Here is a 16616-nt window from a genome sequence, read left to right as displayed (position 1 = left end):
AATGCCCCGGAGACCCTCTGGGCCAGGTTTTCCTGCAGGTCCCTGTGGACCAACTGGACCTGTTTTTCCAGGAGCCCCTTCTGCACCAGGCTCACCCTAGAAAGAACATAAGCAACAGGTTAGTGAGGAAGAGCTGACTAAGCTTGGCACTATAGGGATATACAAGCTGCAAAGTAAGAGCAAAGTTTCGTCACTCTGTTTTTTAAAAGCTGTTCTAAAACAGTGTTCTGCACAGGATGGTTTTCTGAACAAAATTTTGATAGCTTCATATAAAGATGTGGTGCCAGCAAATCATGCTCATCTTCCTTTTTCACAGGGGTGAGCTAAGGTGGGCCCACACTGATGAGAATCCACCATGTACTCCATTATGTATTGCTACTAATTCTGGGTCTTGATTTGGATTTTACAATTTACCTGTTATTACTTCGATAAGTTTCACACTCAGTGCATGATAAACAATTTACTTTTCATTTATATATAGTTTATATTTCCATGCTTCTGAAAAAAAACTTGAATGTATTACCTTTGCACCTTTTTCACCTTGTCTGCCTTCAGCACCAGTTGCCCCAGGAGGTCCCTGTAAAAGATAGAGACTGAATTAATAATCTCAGTTTTCTAAAATATTACCATTGAAAAAATTCTGAGAGTGCTATTTCCACTGTATTAATAAGTAGTAAATAGTAACAAAAGAACATTAAATTTTTTCTTGACATTTTAGCCACTGGATAAAAATCCCTCCCAATCTGTCATATCAGTTCTTTTTCCCTTTATAAAATTTTCTGGGATTTTAGAATATCTGAAAGAATATATATCACCTAACACCTCTGATATGATGAGGTTAAAAACAAATAAATAGCTTGGAAAAAAATAGGATATAAAAGAACAATACTAATTTACATGTACAATAACAGTTTTAAACTTGCTTTGCATTGTTTTTTATCTATTCACTGTAATTTATCCACTGATTCTAAAAGGGCCTGTCATTCTACAGTGCAAAGAATGACATCTACTTCTTTATTCTCTAAATCAGGCATGGGCTCAGTAAGCCTTTTGATTACATTTGGGCAGCCAAAAATCAGTACATGCCTTAATATTCTCCAGTAAATATGAAAGGAAAAAAAAATTCCCATGACTAGAGGTTGTAGGGAATGAAATAAAGACACTGACTACAAATAGCTCTTGGTATCAGGTTTCCTGCTACACTCTACAAAAGCTCTGTTTGACTTAAAAGACAGAACTTTCTACTCCAGGAGGATGTAGAGATGGGGTAAGATTCAGATAAAGGCCACAAAACAGGAGTTACAGTCTTCTGGCAGCACTATGACTATCTATTGCTGACATTATCCATCTTTCATTTTCTTAACGTTTCAGTGAAAAAGACATTTTCTCCTCCAAAATTTCAAGGGCTGATTTTCAGGACAGAGAATTAATATTCATAGCTTCAGTTATGAACAGAAGCAGTATCTAGAATCTAATGTACTCTTTGAAAATGGTTCTCTTACATATACTTAGTTGAAGAAAAAAAAAAAAGCACTCAAGATAATGGACCAACTGTTTTCCTACAAGGTTAATTTTTAGTCTGGGAGATGTCTTTATTGCAAGTAGTTATTTCTTGAAAACCAATGAGCAGCTTAAAGCAAAAGGAAAGAAAAGTGACTATGATCAAATACAAGGTGGTTTTCTGAATCTATAAAACTTTCCCCCTAAGACTCCTCTGTTCATTAATGCAACAAGAATTTTGTTATTCTAGAAATTTTAAAAAAAGTTCCAAGGACCAGCGACAAGAAAAATTCAATCACTTCCATTTATTTACTGCTTTTTACTTCTTAACAATGGAGGAAAAAAATTGAAATCCCTAAAAGTAATGCACTAAAACCCATTCTTCATTTGACTGACAAGAACTGTTCGTCCAGTCAAGCATCTACCTGGGTGCTTTGTTAGCTCTGTGCTTTGGACCAGAATTTGACCTAATAGCAATTTTTTATACTAGAGCTGCATTTAGCTCACATTTTTTATAGCCTTATATATTTCATGATCCACTACTATTCGCACATACCTTGAGCAATTCCACCTGTTTTAATTTAATTCCTGGAAATTTACATTCATTTTATAACTATTTACATAGAAGTACATTAAGATAATTCATTTGCTTCTGAAATTAAGCTTTCTCCAGGGTGGAAGTGAACATCTGCAATACTGTATGCACCTTTTGGCCAACAGTTGAGACAGTTGAGGCTTTCCATCAAAGGTAATGCAAAATGAATTAAATTACCCACACTGGACTTTGGTCATTTGTTGTCAATATTTACAGGTTGTTCTCTTTGGTATTTTTAGGAGCTGTAAGTGGTAAAGGACTTTTTATTTTGAAGAGGTAAAACTGAGAAGCTAAAAAGCCCTAGGCAGTGTGGTCCAATTGCTTATTCTTTAAAGCAGGAAGAATAATATAAATCACTACTGTTCCAATAACAATAAGTTCTGATGCATATACCCCTTTGGGTAGTTTGTAATTGGCTGGGTGGTTCACAGTTTGCAGTGATAACAAGAGAAATGATTAGCAGGTGTATAAATAAACTCAGGAATGTTTTAGAAACAGGACTTCTTTTTCTTACATAAATTATTCATATGCCCATTGTCTTTACTGCTTGAAAATTCCTTTCCCTCAAGTTCCCTTATGGATGATAACCTACCCTACCTAAGAAAAGGGTTGAGTAAAGTACTTTGTATTAGAGAAACACGGTCTCTGCATAATCTAGAAATGCAGCTGCAACATGAATTATCAGGGCTAAAAACACTATGATCGCTAAATTACAAATACAATGAATCATGATTGCTAAACAAAGGAGGTGCATTCATTATCAAACAGTGCCAATGCTGCACCAAGCGCAAAGCAGCTAAATTAACTGCTCTTTCTAACAGGCTGTGATTGCTGTCATGGCACAGATGGTGCTTCTACAGAGAAAGACTGCTAATTATTATTTATCTTACCTTCCTACACTTGAGTTGTTGGAGTGTCTGGTAAATTTTAACTGAGAGGAAAGATCTCAATAACAATAATTTTAAATTAATGCATAGCTCCCCACTCTCACCAACCACCTTGGCTACCGTGGTGAATTTCGTTATCATTATACTTCAAGTTTGGATATATTGCCTGATGCATTTTATGCAGAACTAAGTCAAAAGAGCCCATATAGAAACAAACTTCAGTTTTCGTTATGTGAACCTATTGGACATTGGTCTGCTTTTCCATATTTCTTAATGTCCTGGTTTTTGCTAGGTTAGGGTTAATTTTCTTCTTAGTAGCTAGAAAGCGCTGTGTTTTGGTTTCAGTGAGGATTGTTATGAGAAGAAATGATAACTACAAGGACACTGTGCTTGGGCAGTTTCCAAGAACAGAGGACTGGAATGGGGAGTGGAGAAGAAAAGTGTAGTAGTTGGTAAAACCCAGAACTGACAGTTGGATATGCCAACAAGATATTCCATATCATATTATGTCATGTTTTTTATATTAACCGGGGCTGACTGGAAAGGGGGGGATTCTCTTGGAAATCGCTCAGGCTCGCTTTTATGGGATTGCGATTTTGATTTTGGGGTTCCTTTTCGCTCCCCTGGGATCATTATCAGTGGGTGGTGAGTGATTGTACTCTGCATCACTCTATATATAGTTGTTGTTGTTATTATTATTATTATTTTAATTTTATTTTACTCTAATTATTAAATTGTTCTTATCTCAACCTACAAGTCTCCTCACCTTTACCCCTCCAATTCTCTCCCCAATTCCCTGGGGGGGAAGGAAGTTGGGAACGGGACTGTGAGTGGCTGCCAGCTAAGTTAAACTATCATACATAATTTCATTAAAATAATTTAGACTGTTGTTTATGGCTGTCTGTCATCTGACTAAAAACATGATTTCCAGCACAGAAAACCATTACCACATTTCATCAGTCTTTTAAGAGAGGAACCTGGTGTATTGTTAAGTGTTCTGTGCATTTTCAATCAAGAGAGAAAATCGGCTTAATTTTTAAGTGGTGTGTGCACCCTGCTGAGGCAGCGTGATGCTATAGCCAAAAAGGAAAAAGTCTTCTTCCTAGAAGCACTTCCTTTTTTTGGAAGTTATTCAACTTTGTATATAAAGACAACTAATCAAGTAAACTTTTGCTTCTCAAAATTTAGAGCCTGGCCTTGTTGCAGTATCGACAACTGCTCTTTTGTTGAAAGCAGACAGTATGTCCTCCAGTTTAGAACAAAAACGTATCTTAGTCTTGCACTTCAAATTCTAACATTTTTAGATTGATATATTGTGGTGGTTTGGCTTGCAGCCAAACACAGCCTGCTCTCTCCGCCTCCCCCCCACCCCTCACCCAGGGAGTAGGGGAGAGAATTGGAAGGAAAAGGGCAAGGAAACTCACGGGTAGAGATAAAAACTATTTACTAATGAAAAAAAAAAAGATGATAACAGTAATATAAACAGAATATACAAATATACAAGTGATGCACAGTGCAATTGCTCACCACCCTCTGACCAATGCCCAGCCTGTGCCAGCCAGCGATCCCCAAACAGAGACAGTCCAGAAACCGAAACCCCGGAAGAGAGAGCCCGAGTGATCCCTGAGAGAACACCCCCGATTTCTGGTCAACCCCGGTTAATACTCTGACATGACGTGATATGATATGGAATATTTCATTGGCTCATCCAAATGCCAGTTTTGAAATAAAAAAGTCAAGAATATATGTAATCACTTTGAGAGTCTTTATCAATTACTATGTCACAAGGTTTGCTCTTTGTAGATTATGTTTTTGGCCTATAAATATACATAGGACTTCATTCTGAAGAAACTTTCAATTTTATTAAGGGAGAGACCAGTGTATCTGTGGTATTAGGACTTTCTGAAAGGCAGTGATGGAAATATTTTTCAGAAGAGCAAGTTAGGTCTGAAAAGTAATCTGTTAGTTAGGTTACACAGTCTGTGGATGCTCTAATGATCCATTTTTGTTTCATCCACAGATTTAACCTTTTATTTTGATTTAGACTTGAGCTGAGTCATTAGCATGCCAGTCAATTTTACCTCTTCAGAGTAGGAATCTGCAATGGGCTTATTGTTCTGACATGTACTTCCTAAGCGGCATTTCTTAAGAGATGTTCACCATACTGCTTGTCCACAAGACCCTCACTCAGTCTGCAAGGTGCTTGTAGTTATTGTCAAAGCCTTTAGAGCACCCATCAATACCTAGGAAAAATAGTTTATTCTTGGCCTTCACTTGACAGTCAAATGTCACTGTAAGTATGTATCTGTAGCTGAAGTATCTTAGATACAATGAGAAAACTCTTTTATGCCCATGTCTTTCACTAGAATTTGCTTCCCAGAGAAAGCTGGGGGAACCTCTTTGTAACCGGCAATACTAGACACATTGCTCAAAAGTCTGAAACCTGGTAATAAAACAGAATTTCATAAGACTGGGCAGTGAGACTGAGTTCAAGTCAGTTCCAGAATACAGGGGAAGACGGGAATGAAAATGAGTAACAGAATAAATAAGGAGACTGTACAGTTGAGGAGTTCAAGGGACTAGATTTAAAATTATGAATCCTGAGCTCTGCCAGCTTGTTGTTTGAGACATAAAAACAAAAAATGGGGTGGAATGTTGCTTTCTAGTAGTATAGCCAGAGCTGCACCTCCATAGACAGCAGTATTACTACTGAAAATGTATGTCCTTATTAATCTGATTAAAGGACACTTAGGGCTTTTTGTTGAAATTGATTTTACCATTAAAAATGCTCTTCATTAGTTTTCATCAGTTGTATGGTTATTCTGACAGCAAAGTATGAAGCTTTCAATCCTTCACTGTTTCTCTCTGTTATAGTATCATTACAGTACAGACCCTCTACAAGCTTGAAATATTCACATACTCAAGTAATGTAGAATCTGATTCTACAAAATGTTTTATTCAGAATTCAGGAATGGAATTACTTGGTAACATTTAGCCATACATTTTCCCTAAATTGCAAATGTCAGACCACAGGTGACAAGATATTTGTGTTTCTAAAGTGTTTTTTGTCTAGGTAAAGTCAGGTGCAATATATCTGATCTGTTAGAAATGAGCTACTGCCTTTCTGTGTAATAAAGTAGGAAGTTCTAATTTGATGTCGAACAAACATACTAATTGCTAATATTCAATCAAGCCGTATTTCAGTTCTAGTGATAAGGTTGCTAATGCTACCATAATCATTTACAGTATTATAAATGTTTTGCAAGTTGGTGGAGCAAATAGATTATTGTGTAAAATAGATAAAACTAATTAGGCATATCAGTTCACTCAAGCCTATTAAATAGAGCAATTTAACACATTCTGTTAAATAGCTCTCATCTTGTATTTAATGATGCTCCCTCCTTTGTTTTTTTAAGGTGTAAAACTGCATCTAATTGCTCTCTGAAGCAGACCTAAAGGTTGATACATCTATTACAGTTCTCTTAAGTGTAACATTATTTACTGGTTTTGATTAGCTATATTTGTGAAGCCCGTGAAGCTTCAGACTTTAGAAATAATGGAATGGCTTCATATGTTACAGAAATGTCTGCTTGCTAATTCGGTATGCAGAGGGGATGACATAGGTTTGCACAAAAGCTGCACTGAAATTATTTTATTTCAGAGGCTAAAGACACCAAAGCAGACACGTTCTTCATGCTCCCTGCCAGCAGTCATGTGCCTAAGGATGACGTTTTGTATTAATCTCATAGCCACTCACTCCTATTAGCAGACTGATTCAGCAGATACTGAATTCTTACCCTAGCAGACACTGAATTCACTTGACTGAGAAGTGCATTTATAGATAAGGACTACATTCTTCCCTATGTATTTTTGTTCTCATGTAACCCATGCTACATGGAAACTGGTGTTTCTATTTTTTCATTTCTCCCATTACATTACTTAAAAAAACCCCTCAGACATCATATATGAGTGTCACAACATGGAAAATGAGTAGCTGAAATTCTCTAGAACATAGTGTTTCAAAAAGAGAAATGTACAAGAGAAAATTAGAAACCACTTACTCTTTTCCCAGGTGGACCAGGTGGGCCAGCTTCACCTGAAGGACCTGGTGGACCCTGCAATGGAAAATGATAAGCTCAGTGGTAATAAAAGATAAAGTTATTATCTTTCTTAAATGCAACAAACTTCTGCAATATGTTGGCCACTTCCAATGGGTAGAAAGTAATGTTTTAACATCAGAATTACAGAAACATATGAATATTGACACTGAATGTGAGCATTGCTCAAATACTTTTTAACTTTCTTAAAGCAGAAACATCAAGGTTTTGCTTCATTTCATCAAGACAGTTAATGAAGATTATTTGGCTGCAGCATTCCTTTCTTATGCTCAGAGTTGCTCTATTTTTAATGCTCCTCAACGGCTCCAGCACAAATCCTTAACACATCATTTATTTCTACTCCTAAAAGAAATTGAGCTCTTGCTTTTGATTATGACTATAATATGGGTAGTTCTATCTCTACAAGGAAATAAATAGATATTTTTCAGTATAATAGAAAAGCATCCATTTAGAAAATATTTTTAAGGGTATGAATGTATAGAAACCACTAATTCAGCAAAAGATACTTTCTTAGAATAGGAGAGAACATGCAGCTGAAATAACATTACAGAAACAACTCACAGGTTGACCGGGATCACCATCTTCACCCTTCTCTCCACCAACACCATCTTGACCCTACAGAATTCACAGGAAAATAAACAAAATACAAAATTCAGCTAAATTAAGTAACTTAGTTTTATATATGAATATAAACCCATTATTTTTCTACGGAACATTCTCTTAAGGACACTAGTTTTCAAAACTTTTTAAAGATTTCTAAACCTTTTTTCAGCCTTAAGAAATACATGAATAGAAAAGCAACAGATCTTACAGGCAAGACCTCATTCCCAGACAGGGAAGAGGAAGGGTCAACTAGAATTTAGTGCAAACCAAGACTAGGACTTAAAACTGTTTTTTAAGTATACTTACAGCTGGACCAGGTTCGCCAGGGGGACCAGGATCTCCAGGAAAACCAACTGGGCCCTAGACAAATCAGGAAAAAAACCCAAGGAGTTTGTCATCCATTGACAAGCAGGTAGCTATCATCACAAATATTTTATTAAGCATATAATGAATTTAGTTAAAATGTAGAAAATTATATACAATTCTATATTGTAGCACAACTTCAGCAGTGCTTTACAGTACTTTGTGTTAAAATTATTAAACTCACTTACTGGGTTACCCTTAGGCCCATCATCACCTGGAGGTCCTTTAGCACCTGGTGGTCCAGCTGCTCCAGGTGGACCAGCCTCACCTTTTTCTCCTCTTTCACCTTTTGGACCCTGTAGAAAACATATAAATATAAAAATGTAATCTGGAAATTGAATGGCAAAAAAAGATTACAATAACAAAACTGTTTTTCAGAACTGGGCAATGTTACTCATCAATAAATACTGGCATGTGAATGGGAAATTAGGACTTCAGCCTCAGATTGGAAAACCTGTGAATCTCAGGTCAAGTGCCAACATCTGCACCCAGTTTGCATCAATGTACTGTGTTCAGAGAGAAAAACATGCTTGTCAAAGTTAATACTTTTGGAAGAAAAAACAGGTACTCTGTTAGGAAGGCTTCACCTTTGTCCTCTAGCTGTTAGTACAAGATATGGCTATAATTATAAGGAAGCAACCTGCATTTTAAAGGTATAAGTAAGTTCTTCACTGAAAATTTAAAGAAAAAGTACACAAGTACTCAAGTAATCTGATTAAATTATTTCTATAGTAACCACTACCAGATACCGTAGTTCACCATAATAAAGGTTAATGATAAGACAAACCAAAATACTCACAGATGTTCCAGATTCTCCAGGAGGTCCAGGGTTACCAGCTTCTCCAGGTTCACCCTATAAATGTGTGAGGAGAAATTGGTGAGTCATTAGGGAGAATATTTCCATTAATTTACTTCTATTATTACATATTCTTTTTATGCCTGTTCATGTGAACTGCTTACGGGAACTCTTTTTTTTATTTGATCTACTTAAAGGAAGTTGAGTTACCTACAGTTTTGCAGAGAGAATATATCAGACTAAGCTTTTAGTGAGCCAAGGAGACTAACCTTCCCTTTGGGCTTATCCCATATATTGCAAATTTCCTGTTTGTCACCTTTCTTTCTAGTCACAGAAAAGCCAAAGAAGTATATTGACTGTGTATGGTTTTTTTCGATAGAAGATACATTTTGCCTAGAAGCAAGTTTCTACAAATAAGAGAATACTAATTGGAAATGAATGTCAATGGAGTGAAGATATTCTCGCTATAGCTGCTGTTAGAATAAAAAAATAAAGAAAGAAAAAATAAGGATAAAATAATAGCATAAGAATTAGTAAAACTTTCACCATAGGCCACAAAGGTGTACGCTATGTATTTACTGGTGATGGAAATTGTTTAGTAAAGCAGATGGCACCTTATGAATGAGGATGACACCATATGAAAAAAATCTGTGCAAATCAAAGATTATATACTACTAAATGAATGTTTATCAATTCAGTCTCTTTTTGAGCTAATACGCAGCACTGGCTCAAAGACGTTTTTGCAAGTGTTCATTTTAAAGTTTATTATGACTGATCATTTTCTAGCTCAGTGGTCTGATAAATAAACTTTTGTAGAAAACTACTCTATTAGTAGAATATTTAGCTATTAGCATCACAGATATACAAATCTGTGAAAGGATAACAGAATCTGCTTTGTGATTGTCATGGACTGTTGAGATAAGTACTATATATTTTTATTCCAAAGGATTTCTCAATGTAGCTGCTAATGGGGGGATTTTTTTTTCCCCCATATATATTCTTTTTGCAGACCAAATGAACCTTGACAATAATTGTGCCTATAAACAAGAGTACTTCAGTACTGAAAACGCATTTCATCCAATCCCCTTGACTGAACTCAAACACAGATTTGGAATATATTTGTGTGTCCATATCCTATGTGACCTGCACGCCCCTCTTCATTCTGTGACAATTCAATTAATACAACATGCGTGTCTGTCATTTCCACATGGACAATATAAAAGTATAAATCATAAAATATGAATTTTAAGCAAATCTTAAATAGATTCTGAATTTTTTTTCATAGATGCTAGTGGCAGCACGATGACCTCACTGGGTCCAGAATTTGACCCAGTGTAAATATTACATTAGATGAATGGAAGAAGATCAGAGTACCCAACTGAATTCCGGAGATAATAATAAGATAATTAACAGATTACCACAATTTTAGGAGCAATATTAAAATATCCTTTAGAAAGGGCACTTTTAAAGGGTGAATTTGCCTTTAGAAACTGTGGTATGTTTTATTAGACATACTTAAATTTGCAGTAATCTTAAAAGTTAATGATCCCTCTTATTACTTAATTTTCATTTGCTTCTGTGATACACTATTCATTATTTTTTTAAAAAGTCTAGTGGATACTTCAGGTCAATAAGCATTAAGTATCTTTTCTAGGAAAATTAATAATCTTAATTCCCTTATCCTCTGCACAGGGTTTACTGAATCTACAGCATCATTATTGTTGTTTTTTTTGTCCATGCCTACTATCAATCAAATTAGATTTTTGTAGCAACAGAGAATGAGGTCTGGAATTAGCAAACAAATTAATGTTACTCAAGTTAGTAGATATATCTAACAGAGTCCACAATATAGACACGTTCAACAAGTGTTCCCATTGAAGGACTAACTAACGGAGTGACATAAGAACACTAATTGTGCCAAGTCTTGCCTGACAAGCACCTGTGCCAGTATCATCCCCTTCTAAGCTTCTTAGAGTAAGTTCTTTTTCTACCTTTCTGCCAAGTGATACTGTAATTTATGATGATTCACATTTGATTTGTAATCCACTCTTTACCCTTCCTGTTGACAAACACATCTTCATTTTATGATATCATGCAGCAAGATAAAAGATGGGCTTTCTTTGACGTATTGACCTACGCTTGGGGACAACAGGGAACACTGTGCTCCTGGGATCTCAGTGGTCCCTGTAATAGCCCACACGTTGAAACTGGCAGATGAAGGCAGCTTATATGAGCTCTGTGCATAGTAACTCCCCAATAAGCAGCAGCGTGGAAGACAGCGAAATTGAAAGGTCTAGAGAATGTCAAGATGTTCCCCTTGAAGGGCATCTGTGAAAGATGAGACCAGTTAAAGCTTCATCTCACATTAATACATCTAAATCATTGCTCTGTTAAAAAAATTTTACTCTTCCCTGTATGCCTTCTTTTTTTTTTTCTGACACTGATTTTTACATTCCAAATATTAGGTACTATAGAAGGCTGCACTTATTTTAGACAGCTGTTAAGGGAGTTAAACAAAGTTTTGATAAAGAAGATGGTAGCTGATATATATTTACAGAGTGCATATTTCTAGCTATTAAAAACTGTGCAATCTGTAGGTTGTTTGCCCTTGTCTTTCTTTGCATTTTTGGTAAGGATAGTGTTAATTCAGAATCTGATGCACACACATTCTCACTGGCAAAGCCTTCCTCTGACAGAATTTCAACAAGCAAAGGCAGAAATTCTAAACTACAAAGAGTCATGTCATTTCATGGACATGTTTAATTCTGAAAACCTCCTTGGATTAAGCGATATCAGGATAATTTGTATCAGGCTAAGGACAGTAGTTTAAAAGTCCTTTGTTTTCCTTATTATGAACAGTTCTAAAGAACTGTCCATACAAAGCAGACAGAGAGATAGTGGATGGAAGGCTGCCACCTTTTGGTTAAATTCTGGGATCTGGTGATTTATTTTGTAGGAATGAGAGGCAACTTTGCAACTGACTGGGCTGTGAAAAGGATTCAGTTAGACTTTAGCTCCTTTTTGCCATACTCACAAGATAGAAAAAAAAAAACAGAAAAAATTTGACTCTAGAAGAAAATCCCTTTTCACATAGGTATGCATGTGTGACTGTGTTATATTTATATTATGGCTCTGTGGAGTGATAAATTTAATCAAGAGAGAAATTCTAAAGCTGTGCTATATTTTATGGGAGGGCAAGTTCATGTTTATGTTTACAAGCATGTTGGAGAGACGGAGAAGGATGAGAAGAGATCACAGACAGTGAGTCATGTAAAGTTATTAAAGTAATTTGTTAGGACAGATAATCAAGTAGCATAAACTGTCATAGACACATTTTGATTAAGTACTTTAGCACATAGGTGTGTGGCAAAATGATATGCACACATAAAGATGTCTGTGAAAACTTATCAGACATGTTTTTAAACTTGGGGCCAGAATACTCAATTGATTTTTGTCCTCTCACTTCCATCTGCAGTAGAAATCAATGACTGATTAAGTATGTAAACTATTGATTTGACTTGTTTTACTGTGCTGGATTCCTTATTAGTGTACTATTTTAAAAATCATTTTAGAATTATATAACAGGAAGGAGAATAAACCCAGGTGAGTGCAGTGGTTTTCTAACATAATAGTAAAACAGATTTAAATTCTGAGAGGCTACAGAAAGAATGTTCTGCAGACATTCATTTTGCATTATTCATTGACTCTGCCAGTTCAAGACATGCTGTGGAAGGGAGAAAGGGTGGAGGACTGGCACAGTACTCAGTGCAGCTATCACAGATTAGCCTAAATTAGAAAGGCAAATTAATTTTATTAGGCTTTGTGGAAGTGTGAGGTTAATGTTACTTGTTCTGTTTCCTCTCCATGTTGTAAATTCTTAGATGTAAAACATCCAAGGCCCAGTTTTGAGAAGTTATGAGCAGCTCACTGGCTATTTAGAATATCTGTATGTTAGGCCTTTGATATCAAATTAGAGATAAGCACGTGTTGGTACATTTTGGTTTTTTGGTTTTCTTAATTATAAGCACAACAAAGAGAATAAGCTCTTGGTGGAAGCTGGGCTTAAGTGCTTCTGGTTCTATGAAGGCTACAGTCATTAATAATGCAAGGCTACCTGCACATTTGTACTACAGATATCTTTGAACATTTAGGCCTTTGTGTGTACAGCAGAGGAAACAACAAGCTAGTTAAAAATACATGGCACTGACAAAAAAATGTTTCTAATTTGCCAGAAGATAAGGGGCTTTGAAACCCCAGTATTAATGACAAAATATCTTCTAGTCTAACCATTCAAATATGAAACTAAGCAAATCTATTTCACTCCCCAACAGTGACAGGGAGGACGGCAAAATGTTTTTCCACGCTCTACAATCAGTACTGCATTGCATTATCTGTAGTATGATATGTCTTTCCTGAAAGGGATGCAGAGGCCAAAGCATGCTAACACAGTAAGAAAAGCATTGGGGAAAAAATATGTGGGAAGAAAAGGAAAAGAGAAAATGCATGTTTTTATTTAAGAGCATGAACTGTCCTCCCATTGCAGGAACTCCTCCTGTCAAAACAACTCTTATGATTTCTAAGCTTGCAGAACTCATTAAATGGAACTGAAATTAAGAAGGAAGGTGTCCTAAGTAGAAGAAAAACTGGCATGTACTAAAACTTGAGAAGGAGGAGGAAAGTAATTAGAACAAATAAAAGCTTCCAAATAATGTACTTGGAAGCTTCTCTGTGTGAATGCAGAGAATGTAGGAATAAGCAAGAGGAAATAAAAACAACAACCAGTGATGAACAGTCTGAATTTCATGTTCTTGAATTAAATTTGGTGGGCTGATTATCACAAATAGGGAGTCTAAATCACATAGAAGAGTCACAGGTAGAAACAAAGGAGTAAATATTTAAATATAAGTCAATATTTTTACAAAATGACTGGAACATAATTTGATCATGAAACAGTAAAAATTAAAGAGGTGATTAAAACCAATGGCAAAATTCCTATTGGTTTCAATGGGCCGCAATATTATACAAGGTGGATGGGTTTTTTTTAAGCAGTGAATATAATGGGTGTTACCCTGGATGTAGTGTTCTCATAATAAACATTTTTCTCAGTACCTTAGTGGTCACAGGAAGAATTTTTCTTCTCAGTGCCCATTTTTTCTGTATTCTGCTGACATTCAGACTTTCCTTTTCCAGTAACGTTTTTTGCCATCTCTACCAACTCTTACATTCAGACACATTTTTGGAACTTTTCCCAAAGACAAAAACCAAGTCCTGCAGCTCATCACGAGGCCAAACTTTCTTTTAAGATTGGGCAGAGGAAAAATGTCACAAAATTGGGAGATTAGAGGAAATACCCTTATTAATAATATAGTCAAGCAGCACGGCATCACTTTGTATATCTTATGCAATTATGGTTAAAATAAAATTTGTGTTTTCTCAGCATTTTATAGTAGTTTACAGTGGTGATTCAAATATATCATACAAAAAAACCCCACAACACCCCATTACGTCTATTGCATACAATATTTTTCCTTTAAGGAAAAGGAAGATATTATCTGACATGTTGTTTAGGTAAGGTATGAAATTTAAAAAAAAAAACCCACCCCATATGCTGGTAGGAAATTTTCTGAATAGAGAACTAAAAATAGCAATGAAAATAATTTTGATGAATGAACGTCATATAGCATCAGTCTTAAGTCAGGTTTTCAGCCAGCACAAATCATCGTCAAACCTTTGACTTTTATTGGAACTGTATCTGTCTGCATGAGGAACAGATACATATTGATGTTTCAGGTCTGCTTCACCTCACAGATATATTTACCATGGATACATTAGATAATAGCTTATATTCTTAACATTCCAGATAGAGGGCTATATGATATGCTAAGCTACACCAGTATCAAATGAAAAACACTTTAAGCCAATAATGTTTCTGTAGGCATCAAACTATGTAGTTAAGGAAATCATCATAACCTTACTCTAATACTTCACCTGAAAACTACCTCTTCTGCTTCAAAGCTCTTTCCTCTGATTATTGTCATGTAAATAGATGGATCACTATTAACAATTACTAGGTCAATTAATGGTATTTGGGAACTGTAATATATCTATATGGCTTTGTAGAAGAATCAAAATGTATATTCGTATTCTTATTGCAATGTTATCTTTCTGTGAGGATATTATCAACACTTACCTTTTCACCAACACCTCCAACGGAGCCAATTGAGCCTGGGGGGCCTTGAGGGCCCTACAATGATAAAAGATGTTGGTTATCCCAAATATAGTGCTTATTACTGAATTAATGAGAGGGGAAAAAAAAAGTTGTAAGTTAATTCTTACATCAGCTCCATTAGGACCCTGGGGACCTCTTGGACCTGGAGGGCCAGGTGGACCCTGTATCAAAGAGACAATTTGACATATTTACAATCATAAAGAATAATCCAGTGGGGCCTTTTTGGCCAATGAAAAATATACTCAATCTGTAGTGGACTTTTAATCTTTGCAGTGCTACAGAAACAGCAGGAACAGATTGCTGCCCATTGTGTGAATTCACAATGTGAAAGGGGATCCAGGCTGTGTTATACGGTACCTGAGCTGGAAATTATCTGATGCTTAGGACTCCTGAGGATAGGTTTCCTGCATTGTATTTTCCCTGCAGGTTACCTGCATACCCCTTCCACTATGCAAAGACCCTGAAGTAGCTTATCTGTCTGGTAACAGCCATGTGAGAGCACTACACCATGGTGCTTACAGATGGGCAATAATAAAGGATCCAGGCTTGGCACAGGGTATTGGAGGCAAATGTATACTGCAGATAGCTTGCATTTCAGTCAGGACCAGCCCAGGAGGCATTATGTCAACAGTATAAACAGCTGGAAAATGAAGTCTGAAGATTACTCAGAGAAGCAGAGTAAACGTAGCCAAATAGTGTTTACCATCTTCTGGCCTGCAATTACCTGACGCTAAGGTACTTAGCAGTACCTTTCAGAAAAGCAGCTCCAAACTGTCTGGTGCAGTGGTCTCTCCTTTTCCTCTTTCTTTCCTGAACCTGCTGGCCATTGTCCTGTCTCAGACACTCATAGCACCTGCTTTGCTCTTTACTCTTAAGTTACATAAATCTTGATATTAAAGATGAGGAGACAGATGTGGAAAAGCAAAGTGAAGCCCAGAAAGAGTTTATATTACACAAAATGTTTCATACTCAGGCACAAAATTTAGAAGTAGCGTATCAAATTGTGAGCTATAGAGAAAAGATAGTATATATGGATGATATGGCCCCCAGAGTGACCAATGGGGAAGAAGTCTTACCATTGGGCCCACATCACCATTTTCACCCTTTTCGCCTGGTGGGCCAGGCAGACCCTAAAACACATGGAAGAGTAAAGAAAACTATTAGTAAGGTACCTGGAATGCTGAGTTATAAATCAATATGAAACAATATAAATCAGATCTCTATGTGAAACTTGGAAACCTGGGGGAGGGGAGGGGGGGGGCAGGGAACAAGAAAACAAAACCTACTTGCTTTATAGCAAAACAAAACAAAAAAGGTGGGTTTTTTTAATTTTTTAATTACAGCAATCTATAGGTAATCCTAGGATATTTAAACCAGTTGAGGTAGAAAAATTTTGGAAAAAAACCAGACAGAGAAATGCTTGAGTGGCTGACTGACTTAAAAATATTGACATAGTTATCCAGATGCCAGATGGGCGTTTGGATAATTTGATATATGCTGTGATACACGTATGTGGGAAGAAAAC

General features: G+C 36.2%; 1 protein-coding gene across 1 annotated transcript in view; it reads right to left on the bottom strand.

Moving 5' to 3' along the window:
• The window catches only part of COL11A1 (collagen type XI alpha 1 chain), a gene marked incomplete at its 5' end in the record, with an annotated part of 131970 nt that overhangs the window by 14551 nt on the left and 100803 nt on the right, over positions 1–16616 (bottom strand). Inside the window, 10 exons of the mRNA XM_029086685.1 lie at positions 1–96; positions 524–577; positions 7044–7097; positions 7662–7715; positions 8010–8063; positions 8255–8362; positions 8866–8919; positions 15053–15106; positions 15199–15252; positions 16168–16221. The exon at positions 1–96 is cut by the window's left edge and continues 10 nt beyond it. Of these exons, the coding sequence (XP_028942518.1) occupies positions 1–96; positions 524–577; positions 7044–7097; positions 7662–7715; positions 8010–8063; positions 8255–8362; positions 8866–8919; positions 15053–15106; positions 15199–15252; positions 16168–16221 (636 nt within the window). The remainder of the gene's footprint in view (positions 97–523; positions 578–7043; positions 7098–7661; positions 7716–8009; positions 8064–8254; positions 8363–8865; positions 8920–15052; positions 15107–15198; positions 15253–16167; positions 16222–16616) is intronic.

This window comes from Antrostomus carolinensis, unplaced genomic scaffold, assembly GCF_000700745.2.
Source record: "Antrostomus carolinensis isolate BGI_N321 unplaced genomic scaffold, ASM70074v2 scaffold4589, whole genome shotgun sequence".
Classification (NCBI taxonomy): domain Eukaryota; kingdom Metazoa; phylum Chordata; class Aves; order Caprimulgiformes; family Caprimulgidae; genus Antrostomus; species Antrostomus carolinensis.
This window is presented reverse-complemented; position numbering and strand designations above follow the sequence as displayed.